Below are 17,132 nucleotides of genomic sequence, written 5' to 3'. Positions count from 1 at the left end.
CTCGGGTCCTCAAGGGGAAAGGTCCTACCCTGAAGCTGCTTCTTACTGCCAGAGGTCACCCGGCCATCCCCTGGAAAGGATCTGGTGCTCGCCAGCCCTCAGACAACTGCAGCGACCCCCTCTCCATACTGGCGCTCAGGCATCTCTGTTTTCACTGTACGGGGTGAAGTCACTTGTGTGAAGCCATTCACCTCATTTCCTTCTAAATTCAATGATTTAAGAACCCTGGAGGGGCGCCCGGGTGGCTCAGTCCTTTAAGCATCCAACTCCGGCTCAGGTCATGATCTCACGATTTGTGAGTTCGAGCCCCGCACCAGGCTCTGCACTGAGGGCGTGGAGCCTGCTTGGGATTCTCTCTCTCGACCTCTCTCTGCTCCTTGCTTGCTTGCTCTCTCTCTCTCTCTCTCTCAAAAATACATAAATAAACTTAAAAAAAAAAATAAAAGAAGAAGAAGAACCCTGGAAAGACTAAGACAGGAGCCCTAAGCTTCAGCTCCATTTCAGAGACGTCTGCTATGATAGGCTGACCTTTCAGAAAGTTTCCAAGTTCAGCACCTGGAATGACCCACAGCCAGAGCTGGCTTTGGACCAGCTGCCCACGCTGGCCTCAGTTGTGAAACACACCACGTCTTTGAATGACTTTTGCTGCCCTGGACAGCTGACACCACGTCTTCCAGCTTGGAGGCTTTATTACGTTTCACGACCATGAAAACATAGGGCGGTGGCTATTACAGCAAACACTGAGGACAAAGGAATGGACCGAGTTGCACCCACCCTCCCCTGGCAGCCTCCTTCCCCACGTCTCTCAGAGACTGTCCCTGCGTCCTTCCTTTGCAAACTCAAGAAAGTTGAAAGGAGACATCGAAAGTAGCAGGAATGCCATCGGCCAGATGGAAGCAGAGGGATAACTTTGAGGAACAGTTGATGAAAAACACACTACAGAAAACCTCTCCTACTGTGTTGTGATGCCGGGGTGGAAGAGTGTGCCCTGGGCTCAGCGTCCATCCTCCCGAGACCGCAGTCATACGGGGCCTTCGGTGATGCCCTCCAGAGGCATGCTGGGCGCGCTGTCCCCTGTGGGCCGCTCATCCTTCTTCAGCGACGTCGGGACTCGGAGGCTGACGTACGGTTTGTGACAAGCTGTGTTGGCCAGAGGGGGGTAGTGCTGTCTGTAGCAAATGTACGCAAAAATGAGGCCAATGACTCCACCCACAAACGAATCTAGGCAGAAAGAGCAAAACGGGAGACACGTGTTACGATTCATTCGTATGTGGCCAGTTACGTTTTCCAGAAAGCGCTTTTCCCACCTGCCGCGGTGACTGGTTTGCTTGCCGGACCCCCTGAAAGACCACAAGAAAGAGAAATCATGCTAGAGGTACAGACCTTGGTGGCCTCTCCAGATCTTTTCATGTCTAGAACTTAAAGATCCCTTTACAATGTTCACTTGATTCCTCCCGATGTCTTTAATATGCGTTTGAGCACCGCACGAACTGAGATTTGCATTCTCGAATTTCAAAATCAATTCCAGATTCTGGAAGGAGTCCAGCCACCTCTATAGGATCTAGAGACCTGTGATTTTGGTTCTTCTGCAAGTTTCTACTAGAGACCCGCAGTATCGCTGGCGTGTACAGAAGAAACCCGTCGAGCAGGCAGTCTCTGCCTCATGGTAAGTGATTTTCCAGGGAAGAAATGAACCTTCTGAGTCACAAAGTGAAGAAAACATTTTGTGACACACCAGGATCGCCGACTCAACAGATCTCTGGTGTGAGAATCCCAATCCCCCTAACATCTCGTCAAGTTGAGGGGCTGAGGGGACAGAGGAGGCAAAAAAAAAAAAAAAAAACCAAAACACAAAAAACCATCTACAGGCAGAACAGGTACCTACACCATGGGGGCAGCCCCCTTGCTAAGAAGGCATTCAGCTGGGGGCGCCTGGGTGGCTCAGTCAGTGAAGCATCCCACTTCGGCTCAGGTCATGATCTCCTGGTTCATGAGTTCGAGCCCCACGTTGGGCTCTGTGCTGACCAGCTCGGAACCTGGAGCCTGCTTGGGATTCCGTGCCTCCCTCTCTCTCTGCCCCTCCCCTGCTCGCACTGTCTCTCTCTCTCCTTCAAAAATAAACATTAGAATTTTTTTAAAAATTAAAAAAAAAAAAAGAAGGCATTCAGCTGATGCCCCACAGCGACCCCATGAATGCAGCCCACCCCAACAACCCTCATTTGGTGTGTGTATGCATGTGCGTTGGCACTTCAAACTGCGTCTATAGATTATTCTTGCCAAAAAGACCCCAGACCCTTCGGGAGGCTGCTGCCTGGGGGTTTCCACTTCCACGTTTACCATCTTGTTGGACTGCACACACCTCCTATAGGCAGACAGCATCGTGAATTCCTGAGTGGGGTCACAAGGCATAATTAACGGAATTAAATCAAGTTCCTCAAAAGGAGAAGCTCTTCACATTGCCTGTGACCGGCAGCCTCTAAAAATGTGCCAGGACTCAAGGGCTCAAGGTCGGAGAGTTGGCACTATTGTTTTGTGTTTCCTCTAACCCCAGGGAAGAGCCCCGCGTGGGGGCATTATTTTTATCAGGGTCTGAAATGACCCAGGACATCTGCATTTGAGCCTCTGACTACTGAACGGACCAAATAACAAAACCCACAGATAATGTCATTTGGCTTTCCATTTTCCGGGGCTTAGCATCCCCCTGGGTGAACCACTGTCCATAGGACATCGAATCGTTCTGAGTATGGGTTCCCTAGGCTGACGGCAAGGCGAGAGGCAAGTCCCGGCCATGCTGTCTTCCCATTTCGTTGAAAGAGCGGACAGGGGTATCACAGGTCCGCCAGAGTCATTAGAAAAAATAAGGGCAACGCAAGGTCTAGGCAAGCCGCCTTCTCAGCCAAGCCATCTGGGGCTTTATTACAAAGGTGGTGAACAAGGGCCAAAAAAGGACTTACTTTATGAGGGAGACGGCCATCAAGTGCCTCAAGTGGGCTATTGGTATTTTGATGAAATCAACACTCACGTCCTGTAGGGCATGTGCTGACAGAAAAGCGGGCAGCGGACAAACAGGCGTTTATTAAGGGAAAAACCACTTGGGATGGATTTTACCCTAACTATGGTAGCATGAGACCAGAGGGTTCAAAAGGGGAATACACGGATCTCCGTGTCCCTGAAGTACGAAATACTGGAGTCTCTTTACTCAGCATCAATGTCATGTGTATGTGCTGCACAGGTATCAGGGGTCAGGCGTGACGTCTGGTCCCAGGGCACGAGGTTGAATACAATGTACACATCCACAGTCCTAAGGGGCCGGATGGACACTAAACAGTGACAGCCTTATCAGTGAGCTGCCTCTGTGCCATATGACATGAAGGAGAAGTGAGGGTCTGTGAGATCGCCCAATGGAGTAGCCTGGGCTGGTCTGGACCCGGGGAGTCTCACCAAGGACATGGCCCACGGGCCGGCCGTGCAGGATAAGCAGGCGTGACCCGGGGGGAAGTGGGCAGTGGAGACAGGGGAGGCACCTGCAGTCTTCCAGGCAGAGGAAAGAAGGAAGGGGCTTGGCAAATTTGGGTGCCTGAGAGAAGGATTATCTTTTGCCTGGCGGTGTCTTCGTAATCCTGCAGGACATACGACCATGAGGTATTCCAACTTCAAAAAAAAAAAAAAAAAAAAAAAAAGGCAGGAAGGTGTCTGGGGGGTGGCTCAGTTGGTTAAGTGACTGACTCTTGATCTTGGCTCAGGTCATGATCTCATGGTTTGTGAGTTCGAGCCCTGTGTCCAGCTCCATGCTCACAGCATGGAGCCTGCTTGGGATTCTCTCTCTCCCTCTCTCTGCCCCTCTCAGCTCACACTTGCTCTCTCAAAATAAATAAATAAACTTAAAAAGAATAAGGGGCGCCTGGGTGGCTCAGTCGGTTAAGCGTCCGACTTCGGCTCAGGTCATGATTTCACGGTTCAGGGGTTCGAGCCCCACGTCGGGCTCTGTGCGGACAGCTTGGAGCCTGGAGCCTGCTTCGGATTCTGTCTCCCTCTCTCTCTGCTCCTCCGCCACTGGTGCTCTGTCTCCCTCACAAAAATAAATATTACAAAAACTAAGTTGACCATGAGGTATTCATGTACCCTCAGGTAATATGGACACTCAGCATGGAGCAGGGACCCCACGGGCTTTCTGGGCTGCCACGTGTGCATACTTCTTAACCCATACCCACCACCCAGTATTGACTTCCCCTTGACAACCTCCCTCATCTTCGTTTCCAAGGGCCCAGCAGTTCTTAGTAAATGTTTGGTGAATGGACATGTGCTGAACAGCACTGACAAGACGCACTAGAGAATCGACATGACCAGCCACAAAAAGCCACATATACTGTGATTCTATGAATGCGCAATGCCCAGAATAAGGAAGTCCATTGAAAAAAAAAGGAGGATTAGTGGTTGCCAGGAGCTGGAGTAGGGGTTTCTTTTTGGGGTGAAGAAAATTTCCTGGAATTAGATAGTGGTGATGGCTGCACAACTCTGAACATACTAAAAATCACTTTAAAGGGAATGAACTACAAGTTATGAATTATACGTCAACAAAACTGTTTACAAAGTCGGGGGAGGGAAGCAACACCAGATGGGCTCCAACGGTGGTAGAAATCAGGCAACCTGGATTTGATTCCCACTTATAAAATGGGCCCCCAACCCCTTCTCATGAGGTCAAAGGACAGGACAGGCTCTCTCTGGGTCTGGCAAATGGAAGGGCCAGGACATCCTGGCCGTGCTCACTTGGTCTGGCACAAATAAGCAGAAAGGCTTCTGAAGATGCACTGTCAAGCCCCCTGGGGGAGCAAACACATCTCTCTGTTGCCATGGCAACATCCAAGCTCACTAAGCTGGCCTCAGTTGGGCCCTTGTATGCCTTGGGCTGTATGACCCAGGATACCAGGGTAAAAATTAGCTCTGACAAACTCAACAAGCCCACATGACAATTTTTGCCATTCCGCCACAATGGACTTGTGGAATGAAGTTTCCCGTTTTTGTGACTTTGAGTCTCTAAGAAAGAACTTTCAGAGCACAGAGGATGCGTGTTCCATCCGGTATGCTGGCAGCCGCGGTGTGGTCTCCCTCAGTACCACACCTCCCGTGGGGGACATGCCCAGCACACAGGCACAAGAGGCCGGATGAATGAATGAGAGAATTTTTAAGGTGTAATTGTTTGGCTCATTTTTAAAGGAAAAGAACTTAGAGAGGAAAGGTTAATTTTAATAAAACCAGTGTGAAGAAAAACATGATACTGGTAAGAAAGGAACATGATTTAGTTAAAATCATTCATTCATTCATTCATTCAACACATTTACTGGACACTGTTATGAGCTGAATTGGTGGCTCCCCACCCTGCAAAAAAAAAAAAAAAAAAAAAAAAAAAAAGATATGTTGAAGTCCTCATTGCAGTTTTCAGAATGTAACTTTAGTTGGATACAGAGTCCGTGTAGGGGTCATCAAGTTAAAAGGAGATCATGAGGGTGGGCTCTAACCTAACATGACTGGTGTTCTGGTAAAAGGGTATAAATTTGGACACAAAGACAGACACACAGAAGGGAAGAGAGTGTGAAGAAACACAAGGAAAACACAGGGGGCACAGATTGGAATTATGCTGCCGTAAGCCAAGGTGCATCTGGGGCTACCAGAAGCTGGAAGAGGGGAAGGATCTTACCCTACTGGTCTCAACGGGAGTGTGGCCCTTCTCACACCTTGATTTTGGACTTCTAGCCTCCAGAGAGAACTGTGAGACACTTTCTACTGTTCTAAGCCACTCAGTTTATGGCACTTTGTTACAAGAGTCCTAGGAAACTAACACAAGTACCCACCATGTGCCATGCCAACGAAAGAGACAAAAATCTCTGCCCACATGGAGATTAGACTCTAGTGCAGAGTTCACAAACTAGGGCAACTATTTAGTTATATATTGTCCATAGCTGCTTCCACACTGCTACAGCCAAATCCAGGAGCTGGGACAGAGAGTGTATGGCCTACTTAAAGCCTAAGATATTTACTATCTGACCCCTTACCAAAAAAGTCTGCAGACTTCTGTTCTAGTGGATAAGGACAGACAATAATCAATACATAATAAACTACTTAGTTCATCAGGCAGTGATAAATGAGCAAGATGAGAGCGCTAGGAAGCTCGGAGGAAGGGCTGCTAAATCACCAGAGTGACCATCACAAGACATCCTCAGCCAGAACGTAATGCTTGAGTCAAGGTCAGGAGGGGGGGGAAGGGAACAAGCCACATCTACAGAGGAAGTTGGATTCTAGAAATATTTTGAACACAGAGCCCACAAGAGAAACCAGAGACAATGAGAGAAAGCAGAGGGGGGAAGAATTCCTTGGAGTGAAGTAAAGCAAGTTTATCAGTGAGCCTTTTTGAGCAGCCACCATCCATCTTCCCTGGGACCTGAGCAACAGGGGAAGGCCAGGGCTAACCTGGAGGCCCTGACTCACACTCCCTTTGGTCTGGCCCAAACACTGTCCAGTGGGTTCTGATGGGAGGGAGCAGGGTGACTTGGGGCTGCAGACTGCCCAGCCCTCCTACGGGGCAGCTAGGGTAGGAAGACAGAGATGGGCAGACTCATAAGCCATTGAGGATTGGAGGCTCCCAGACCCCGACCAACGTTCGGCAGCTGATGAGGAGTGTAAACGCAGACCCCACTACAGAGGGCAGCCGACAGTGGAGGGAAAAGGAGCTGAGATCAGTTCACTCCAGACCAAGGATATCCATGGGAGAGTATCAGTGCTTCTGTCCTATGGAAGGCTGGTGGGGTTCTGGTAGGAATAGTAATATAGTTCCAAGGGGTCCTTTTCAAGGCACTTTGCTCAGAGACTGCTTCTGACAGCCCAAGGAAACAAATGGTTAAGAGCGTGTATCCCTCAACTATGTGTATGTGGGGGATGGGGGGCAGAGGTAGCAGCCTCTGCCTCACTTTTTAGTGTGACACCTGAATAGTCCAGCAAAGTGCCCCCCACCTCCCAACCACCTCATCTTCACATCTAATAATCTCAAGTCTGGTAACTACACAAAAAATCATTTCAAATCACAGACGCTTCACAGCCCAGGAAGGGAAATGTCGTGAAGGCAGTGGCAGCCATCTTGAAAACCTCAGCCCGCTCAAATATGGCATCTGTGACTGACAAGGATGCTTTCTAACTTGGGCTGGTTGGGAATGAAGGACCTTTCTCCCCTGGAAACCCATTTTCCTGTATTTCATTCAGAGGGAGATGCTCTTTCTTAGAATGAAACACCATACAAGTAAGCAGGGCTGCTGAGAATGACATTACAACTAAAGAAACCAGTGTCAGTTGGAAGGTTACCCCCAAAGGTGGAGTCACATAAGGAAAGCCTGGATCCAGATACAGGAATTTGAGGGCAGCGTATTACGCCCATTCACATAACAAACTATAATTCCTGCCACTCCCAGCTGTAATATTTCACTGACTAGAAAACATGAACACACAACACTATGAGTTGAGGCAGAAGGAAGTTCAGTAGGATGCTCTTCTCCTTCTTTATATTTTTTTCCACATATATTTTTCTTAGCATGGGAATTCCATAAATTTTAACTCTTGAAAACACATGACTAATCACAAAGGTAAACCTCTTTACGAGGTGCTGGGTTTTATAGTTAGCATCACCCACAAAACTCTGTAGCTTCCAGTTGACCTGGAAGCCAGCATGTCACCAAACATGGAGAACTTCAGCCACACACAGATTTGCTACCCATCTAGCTGGTTTTATTTCTGAAAAAGTCCTGCTAAATGTTTCACGTGCCCCTTCCTGCCATGGCCTGTGTCCTCCATTTTCTTCACTTAATAAAACAACAGGCTGGTATATTTAGAGTGCAGCTGGGAAGACGGAAAAGACAAGAAGGGTGTTGACAACAGAAAACAACAATGATGATGAAAAGAGTAAGGCATTTGGGATTATGAGCTATATTGGATAAGAATATGTAATTGAGTAACTGGACGTACTTCTCCATTAGGCACGGTTGTATAAATCAAAATTGAAATGGACTCGTAAAAATCTCATAATACTAATGTTGTTAACTAAAGTCTATAACGAGAGAAATTCATGTTTTTCTGATGCCTATGGGGCTCCATGTGAATTCTCATCATAATGGACGGCCCCTGCCCATGGTCACTGGGCAGGCTCAGTCTGTGAAGAAAAACAACAACCTATTTATCTCCATCAGGAATCCTGCCTCAAACAGCCACCCCACACTGTCTATCCCTTCTCCAAGCTGGAAACCTTGGAGGCCTCCTTGATTACTCCCTTAATAAGTGAGTGTTTACTGAATAAAATTTCCCACTCATTGAACACTGCTACTTTATTTTTTAGAGAGACAGAGCGGGGAGAGAGAGTGTGTGTGTGAGAGGAGGAGAAAGACAGAGGGAGGGAGGGAGGAAGGGAGGGAGAGAGAGAGAGAGAGAGAGAGAAAGAGAGAGAGAGAGAATCTTAAGCAGGCTCCACCCTCAGCATGGAGCCTGAGTTGGATGCTCAACTGACTGAGTCATGCAGGCACCTCGAACACTACTGCTTCTTAACATATAATAAGGGGGAAAAGGGGGGGGGGCTGAGGTACACTGTAGATCAGGGGTTCTCGACCTCAGCAACAGCCATCTGGGGCTGGATAGGTCTTTGTTGTGAGGAAGATGTGATCTTGTACATTGTAAGATGTTTAGTAGCATCCCTGGCCTCTCCCCACTAGGTGCCAGGAGCAATCACCATTACCACCACCCTCAGCTGTACAAACCAAAAAGAAACTTCCACACATTGCTAAGTGTTCCCTGGGAGGTACAGCAGTCAGCCCTCTGTTGAGACCACTGGTGTAGAGAGTGACAGATGGCCTCATAAAGGGGAATTCAGGTAAAATGAACCGGACTTGTTTCAGAGCCCATTAAAGAATCCAAGAAAGGGCACAGTCCTCTCCTGGCTAATTCTAGGGGTAGAAGTTGAACAGATGATGGCACAGGTGAACTGGTACTTGACCCACAGCAATGACCTGTACCAATGGACATCGATGTACCATGTACATTCAGTTTTGCCTGAATGTCATGGAGGTCTACAGTGACAGGTTGCTTTGCCCCTCAGGCGTGGCCCTAAACGTCGTGGAACGTAAATTCTATTGCTTCACTTGCCCATCAGCCCACAGAGCATTAATATCCTCCTTCTACTGCTCCAAGTTCCTCTGTGTGCCAGGTGGATGAGACGGGTCTGAAGCCCTGATGCCAGCAGGCCTTTGATGCACCAGCTGCGTCATGAGTCCACCACTGTGACAAAGCCTAGGACTGTGAGTCTTCATCCTTCCATGACGCACCAGCCATACCAAGGTCATGAGGACCAAAACTATTTCAGAGAGGCCAACCTCACGTCTTCGGGTTTCAGGACAAGATTGCTACATGAAGGCTCTTCCTGCCTTCCAAGAGGAAGCAGCGGTCTATTCCATTGTGAAACCCTTAATCGTTTCTCAAATCCAAAGTGACTGAATAAACATGCAAGCCAAGGGTTCATAGCTTACAAACAGACCATGTTCCCTTCCAAGCACAACCAGGCCTGACCCTGCTTAGCTTCCGAGATCAGACGAGATCGGGCACATTCCAAAGGATATAAAAATGCTGACTCAAAGGGGCACACGCACCCCAATGTTTATAGCAGCACTATCAACAATAGCCAAATTATGGAATGAGCCCAAATGGCCATCAACTGATGAATGGATAAAGAAGATGCAGTGTGTGTGTGTGTGTGTGTGTGTGTATACATACACATACACACAATGGAATACTACTCAGTGATGAAAAAGAATGAAATCTTGCCATTTACAACAACGTGGATGGAACTAGCATGTATTATGCTAAGCGAAATGAGTCAGTCCGAGAAAGATAAATATCGTTTGTGGGATTTAAGAAACATGCCAGATGAACATAGGGGAAGAAAAGGAAAAATAAGAAAAACAGAGAGGGAGGCAAGCCATTAGAGACTCTTTTTTTTTTTTTTTTTTTTAATTTTTTTTTCAACGTTTATTTATTTTTGAGACAGAGAGAGACAGAGCATGAACAGGGGAGGGGCAGAGAGAGAGGGAGACACAGAATCGGAAACAGGCTCCAGGCTCTGAGCCATCAGCCCAGAGCCTGACGCAGGGCTCGAACTCACAGACCGTGAGATCGTGACCTGGCTGAAGTCGGACGCTTAACCGACTGCGCCACCCAGGCGCCCCTAGAGACTCTTAAATATAGAGAACAAACAGCATTGCTGGAAGGGTGTTGGCTGGGGGGATGGGCTAAATGGGTGATGGCCATTAAGGACGGCACTTGTTGGGATGAGCACTGGGTGTTACATGGTAAGTGATGAATCACTAAATTCTACTCCTGAAACCATTATTATGCTATATGTTAACTAACTTGGATTTAAATTTTAAAAGAAATAGACCACGTTCCAAAAATACATCTGCCTCTAAATCACTTGTTTGGGCAACACAACATATCCTTCTTTAGAAACAATGCACGAAGAGACAACAATACCAATTTGCATTTGTGTAATATGTTTTCACTTACAAAGTACATTCAGATCCATTATTTCATTCAGTCTGTGAAATAGCATGTGAAATATTTGGGGGTTATTGTTTCCAAGTTCAGAAGAAGAAACTTCAGTTTGCAAGGGATATAAATGAAAAGCAGTTCATAAGACACCATCCAGGCCATGATGTTCTTGACCCACAAGGACCCTGGGGAATCGCCCTCATCATCTGGACAACAATGATTCTGTTGGAAAATATTCCCGGGCGCTGTGGGCATGCCCTTCTGCTGTTGACTCAGCGACTCTCTCTCTCTGTTTCCCTTCCATGATGTAGCTTTGTGCTATCCAGAACTTCATCCAAGTCATCGATAAAAGTAGACCACAAGGGAGGGCGCAGGACCCAGCATTATGGCTTCTAGTGGCTTCCCCATCAGGAGGGCCTCAAGACCCTGAACTGCACTTGATGCATCTACCTGTCCAGACCATGCATCAGCCTGTTTCCCCTACACTCTTCACTCCCAGCTCCAAGCTGCTGCTAGAGACTCATGAAGCCCGGAGTGCGAGCTCTAGGAGGGTGGTGGGTGGAGCTGAGGTTGGGGAAGGAGCAAGAGAATCCAGAGAAGATGTCCATTTAGGAGCCCCCCTCACCTCTGGCCTCATCTGCTGCCTCAGGGCCACTGGAATGAATAGCTAGGATGAGGTGAGGAGGCCACAGAACCACAGGCAGCAGAGACAGAAAAGGAGGAGGAGGGGAACCGCCTGGTGGCAGCAGGAACCAGGCAAGAAGAGGAGGGACAAGCCCCAGGAGGATCGTGGAAAGCCATACGGATGGGGAATCTGGTTTGGGGCACATATAATTCAGTTTGCTTAAAGCTGACACACTGGCGCTCCTCCCCAAAGCTCCTCAGACTTCATCAGAAACAACAGACTTGCATGCTAACGCAGACTCCTGGCCACCACTCCAGAGCTACCCCCGGAGTCGGCCTCCCAACTCAGGGTGGCCTGCTCCAGGTGATGTGAGGATTGCCCAGCAGGAAACACGGCCCTAGATCCTGCGCTCCTGGCCACCCCACGTCCTCTGGACATCACCTGTGTCTGCTCCCTGTTTGCTGTGGCAGGTGCGGGCTGTGAGCTGCAGCTTATCTGTAGGAGGAGACGGCGTGGTTTAGTCTTATTCCAGTCCCTCACTTGTTTTGTGTTATTTTCACTCTTCTCGGGTATTTCAGGAGTCACATGTATAGGTAAGCTTCACCACAGCCTTGGAGCAGCTGCTCAGAACGTGGCTGGCGCGGATGCCCGGGCTGGACACATCTTTTGGAAGTGTCTCTGTGGTGAGAAATATGGCCTTGCGTGACAGATGTGAGATGTGACGGGAGCCCCAAATCACTTGGCACTAAGTCTGCAGGCTGAGGCAAGTGATCCGGCAGGGAAATCACACTTGGGTCTGAGGCCACGGGTCTGCCGTCCCGGCAGGACCTGAGCACGGAGGAGATGGTGGGGCTCCGAGTCTACACCCAGCAAGGGCAGTGTGAAGGTCAGAGCTCCCTTGAACAGGCGTGTTTTCTTTAAAACCGCAGCTCCTGTTATTTCAGCCTCCTCTGGTCTGATGGTGGGAGCTTGGCTCTCCCTGAATAGGTGCCTCGCTATACCCATCCCTGCAGGACGGTGTCAGACAACCATGGGGACGGGCCCCGGGCAGGGACTCACCTTGCCAGTGATGCTTGTAGTCACACATGCGGGACAGGGCAATCATCATGGCGCAGTATAGGGGCAAGATGGCGGCACAGAGCCGCCAGCTCTTCCCCCGCCCGCTCTCAGTGAAGCAGTGCAGCTTGCCAGCCAAGTAGAACGTCGTGAAGCCAAGGCCAGAAAAGGCAACTGCCAAAGAGAAACAGCAGGTGTTACTCCAGCAGGCGGTAACGGTGGCAGGGACGCGGCACACACCGGGCATCCTATCTACCATCTTGCGCGCCCCAGGGCCAAGGCATGCTGGCACCAGGCACCATCTAGGCAATCTGTGCTCTTGCTAGAACCACGCTGGTATGAAACTTTTAACAATCAGAGTGGCTTTCCAGGCTTGTGTGTGATCAAAATCTTTTCCTTTTCTTTCTTTCTTTTTCTTTTTCTTTTTCTTTTTCTTTTTCTTTTTCCTTCCTTCCTTCCTTCCTTCCTTCCTTCCTTCCTTCCTTCCTTCCTTCCTTCCTTCTTTCTTTCTTTCTTTCTTTCTTTCTTTCTTTCTTTCTTTCTTTCTTTCTTTCTTTCTTTCTTTCTTTCTCTTCCTCTCACTCAACAATGATTTAATGGGCATCTACTGTGTGCTAGATGAGCACTACTCTAGGTGGGGGAACAACAAAGCGCATCAGATCCTTTCTCCGTGTCAAGGGGCTCACGGTCTGGTTGAAAGACATAGCCATGTTAAGAGAGAATTTTAATATAATGCGTTGAGTTCCATAAGGAAAACATGTGCATGGAACACAAGACCGTGATGGTTGCTTAGATCGGAAGGGTGAGGAAAAGGAAGGGATTTGGGGCTTGGTGGCATTCACGGAGATGGAGCTGCGTGGGATGCGTCTGATGGAGAAGACGGCGATGAGAAATGCCTTGTTTTCGTCTAGAAATTAGGGTTATTGATAGTTAGAATTGCAAAGACCACTCCTGACTATGCCAAGCCCATGGTCAAAAGCGTGGAGGTCGGGTGTAGCATATATAATCCCCAAACTTTTCATCCAGTCAGGTTTAAAACACAGTTGGAACTCAGTGAGGTTTAGAGGGGGTCTTCTGTGGGTTTACAAGAATGGCCCTCACCCCCTGGCTGTTCATGGAGTTACCTGAAAAACTTAGGATGCTTTACAAAATACTGGTGGCCAGGTCTTGCTGCCAGATATCCTGTTGGTGATGGTCTACTGGTCTGGAGCATGTGTATGAGTGTGTGTGTGCAAGAGTGCATGTGTAGGTGGGAGTGTATGCATATATATGAGTGTGTACGTATAGGTGCTGTGTGTGAGGATGTATGTACGTATGTGTGTATGTATTAGTGTGTGCGTATATGTGAATTGTGTGAATATGTGAGTGTGTATAAGTGTGTGAGTGTATACAAACGTATATGTGTATATGTACGAGGGTGTATGTGTGCACGTGTGCAACTGTGTGTGTGTGTGTTGGGTAAGTGTGTGCATGTCAGTAGGTGTATGTGTATATTATGAGTGTGTGTGTATGTATGTGTGTATATGTGAATGTGAGTGTGTATGTATGTATACGTATGAGTATGTGTGTGAGTAAACGTGAGTGTGGGAGTGTGTACGTGCATACTCCCCAAGTCATTCTAACGTCAGCCAGGATTGTGCTTAGGGCACTATCGTGGAAGCCGCAGCCCCTGCCTTCTCCAGACACCAGCCTAATCAAAACGTTCCTCTTGCTGGGACAATGTTCCTGGGGGGCAGAGCTCCTTGATAACTAGCCCACCCAGGGACTTGGTAAAACCAGGACTTGCGAACACTCCGGATGCCAGGATGCCGGTGACTTTGAGAGACTGCCTGAAGCCCGAGCAGAAGCCTCAGCATCCCTGAGTTTGTTACGGATGCAGAACGTCAGGCCTGCCCAGACCCTCTGAGCCAGACTCTGCGTTTTGTAAGGTCCATAAGTGACCTACGTGTACCCTCAAGTCTGAGAAGGCCTGGCCTGAAACACAGTCATCCTCTTTATAACACATCTCTAAGACTCATACAAGAATACGGAGAGATCTAGAAGATATTCTGGTCGAGTTATTCATAATTATAGAAAAGGAGAAGGTGATGAACACAGAAGCACAGATAAGCAAACCGACATACCTCCACTCAGTGGACTACAATGCACCCAGGAAATCACGGCCCTAATACAGCACCACAGATGACACTTATGGTACATTAAATGACAAAAGCAGGACCTCAAATTGTAGGTTCAAGATAATCACGTAAAAATAAATGAACGGCAAATTATCTCTGATAATAATGTGTCTTCTTAAAAGGGATCCCCCAGGTACGAACACAAGCCTATGCCAAAGCAGAATGTTTTCAACCAAATTAAAGAAGGGAAGAGGGTCCCCCCCCCCCTGGCTTTTAAACATAATATTAAATCAGGTTTATCTCAGGAATAAAAATGAAGCACTTAAACATTTCTGAATAATGATTAGCACTTAAATAAACAACAAAGCAGTGCCAATACATACTGAATATTCTGTTTGAAATAAGAATACGTAAGGGGCTTCATTGTCCAGGCCTGTTCTACATTTTTGCTAGGGTGGAAGGTTTTTAAGTGATCCATGGGCATTCCAAGGTGGCCCCATTTGGCTACCATCCTCGCAAGCACAATGGGTTCTTAATTTCCTGTCCTCGCCCACACTGCTGTTTCTTCTATTCATTTATACTCTCCCCTGAGGTCCCAGAGTAGGAGGGAGATGCTGGACAGTTGTCTCTGGTGGGTACTGGCCTCATCCTGAATTCTTACAGGCGAGTAATGGACTTCATTCAAACCAACAGTGTAGCAAGTCTATCTGGCTGATTACACTGAGCACGGGAGCCTAAAAGAACTGCCCTGGGGCTGTGTGAAGTTATGGATGAAAGTCTCCAAGATTTCAATCAGAGAGGCAGCTCTACGTGTTGCCAAACTGGCATCTCTTGGGAAAAGAAACGGAAAACAAAAAAGTCAACGAGTACAAGGGTAATGATGAGCAGGAGTTTGTATGTGTCCCCATAAAAAAATTGGTTTGGAGACTTTGCAACGGACATGTCCCAGCTCAGGCAGCCAATGCCTCGAGGCACAAGATAGGCAAGGGAAGGGGCGGCTGAAAACTCTCCAAGGTCAAGAACTGGGGTGGGTGGCTCTAGGCCAGACCCTCAGCCTACACTGGATCACCTCCCTGTCCCCCAGGAACTCAAATTTGGCCAGCTTCAGCAGTGGTGGGCTGGGACCCAGTCTTTGGCAGGCAGGTAAAATGACCTCTGTCCCATGTCATGGGACTCATGCTACAGCCCTCGGGAGTGCTGGAGTGTCTGCTTCTCTGAAAAGGAGCAGCAATTCCAAGGCATATCTTGAAAGGCTGGGCTCCACAGTCTGGATCCTTGGCCACCCAGCAGCCTCTGCTCTTCTTCCACACATCCTACTGGGCCTTTGGGCAGTATTTTTTTTTTAATTAAAAAAAATTTTTTTTAACGTTTATTTATTTTTGAGAAACAGAGAGACAGAGTGCAAGTGAGGGAGGGGCACAGAGAGAGGGAGACACAGAATCCGAAGCAGGCTCCAGGCTCTGAGCTGCCAGCACAGAGCCTGACGTGGGGCTTGAACTCATGAACTGTGAGATCATGACCTGAGTCGATGTTGGACGCTTAACCGACTGAACCACCCAGGCGCCCCCGGGCAGTATTTTTAAAGCAGCGCTGTGTGCCATTGTTTTGCTAGGTGACATGACAGCCTCCAATTTCATGCTAAACCTTATGCTTGTCGCTTTCTAAGTGACATTTATACAGCGGTTGAGCCAGCAAAACATCCTTTGGCAGAGAGCTTCTGGGGCTCCGCCTTGCAGCCAGGGAGGCCCATCTGAACCACGGACACTATGGCCACTTTGCATTCCTGCTTTTCCAAAAGCTGTCTGAATAAGAACCAGGTTCTGCGAAATCACACTGAACTCATGTGATCCCACATTTTGTTCTGCTACTGCCTCCTGTGAGGCTGGGGGTTTGTGATGAGAATGTAATCTTCTGGGAGCCTTCCATCCCTGAGATCCTGGGGCTCCCCAAGGCTCAGATTCAATTTGACTGGGAGAAAAACAAAACAGGGAAGTTTTTAAAGAAATGCTTTCCAAGACTAGCCAAGCAACCAACACCCTATTCTCTCAAAGAAACGTGCACTTTTGAGACACTGCAGGGCTGGACAGCCTTTCGTGCTCATGTGGAACAGGTGACACCCTGTGCATTCTGTCTGCCCTTCCCCTTGGACATCGCCCCCATTTCTAGCATGATTAAGGAATGGAGCTGAGAACAGAGCTTTCAAGGCTGTGGACATTTCAGAAGATGACCATCATAGAATAGGGTAAATGCGTTCATATTTTGCTAACATTATGGACAATAGAAATATGATCAGAACACTCCCAAGCCAGTGGGCAAGGGAATACTGAGACTCTACCTGTCCTTGGGGGCTCTGAGTTTATTCACTTTCCAAAGTCTGAAACACACACACACACACACACACACACAGAGCAATCTATGGGATAGAGCATACACCCCTTGCTTTCAGAGCCCGTGGCGGGTTTTCTTAGCTGGAAATAGTCGATTGTAAATATTTGTATGTTGATCTGGCTGTGAAAAGCAAAGATGTTCTTGGAGCCTCTAAACTAGGAAGCAGATGAAAGAGGATGATTTCCCAACCCTGTTTCTGGCACTTACAATGCTCGCTTGGCTGTGGTCAATGAGAGGAGATAAGCAAAGCATCACAATACAAGCTGCCTGTCCCGGACGTGACGCGAGGCACATCCCCTGAACAGGGCTCTCTGCCTGCCTGGTGATTTTGAAAAGGAATCACTGATTCTTCTCCCAGGCTACACAGGTGAATT

At 48.2% G+C, this 17,132-nt stretch overlaps 1 protein-coding gene across 3 annotated transcripts in view; it reads right to left on the bottom strand.

The window, feature by feature from the left end:
- Positions 1–671: 671 nt before the first annotated feature.
- PLPP4 (phospholipid phosphatase 4) overlaps positions 672–17,132 on the bottom strand; it is a 130,309-nt gene continuing 113,848 nt past the window's right edge. For 2 of the 3 annotated variants that reach the window (XM_086681023.1, XM_086681024.1), the window contains 2 exons: positions 12,257–12,427; positions 672–1,221 (listed from right to left, as the gene is read on the bottom strand). In XM_086681023.1, the coding sequence (XP_086537149.1) occupies positions 1,022–1,221; positions 12,257–12,427 (371 nt within the window). In that variant the 3' untranslated portion in view covers positions 672–1,021. The remainder of the gene's footprint in view (positions 1,222–12,256; positions 12,428–17,132) is intronic. The other variant, XM_025918043.2, reaches the window with a different exon arrangement.

Source organism: Puma concolor, chromosome D2 (genome assembly GCF_028749965.1).
Source record: "Puma concolor isolate L17-30 chromosome D2, mPumCon1.1.hap2, whole genome shotgun sequence".
Lineage (NCBI taxonomy): Eukaryota > Metazoa > Chordata > Mammalia > Carnivora > Felidae > Puma > Puma concolor.
The sequence above is the reverse complement of the archived record's forward strand: the minus strand, read 5'-3'. Positions and strand labels throughout refer to the sequence as shown.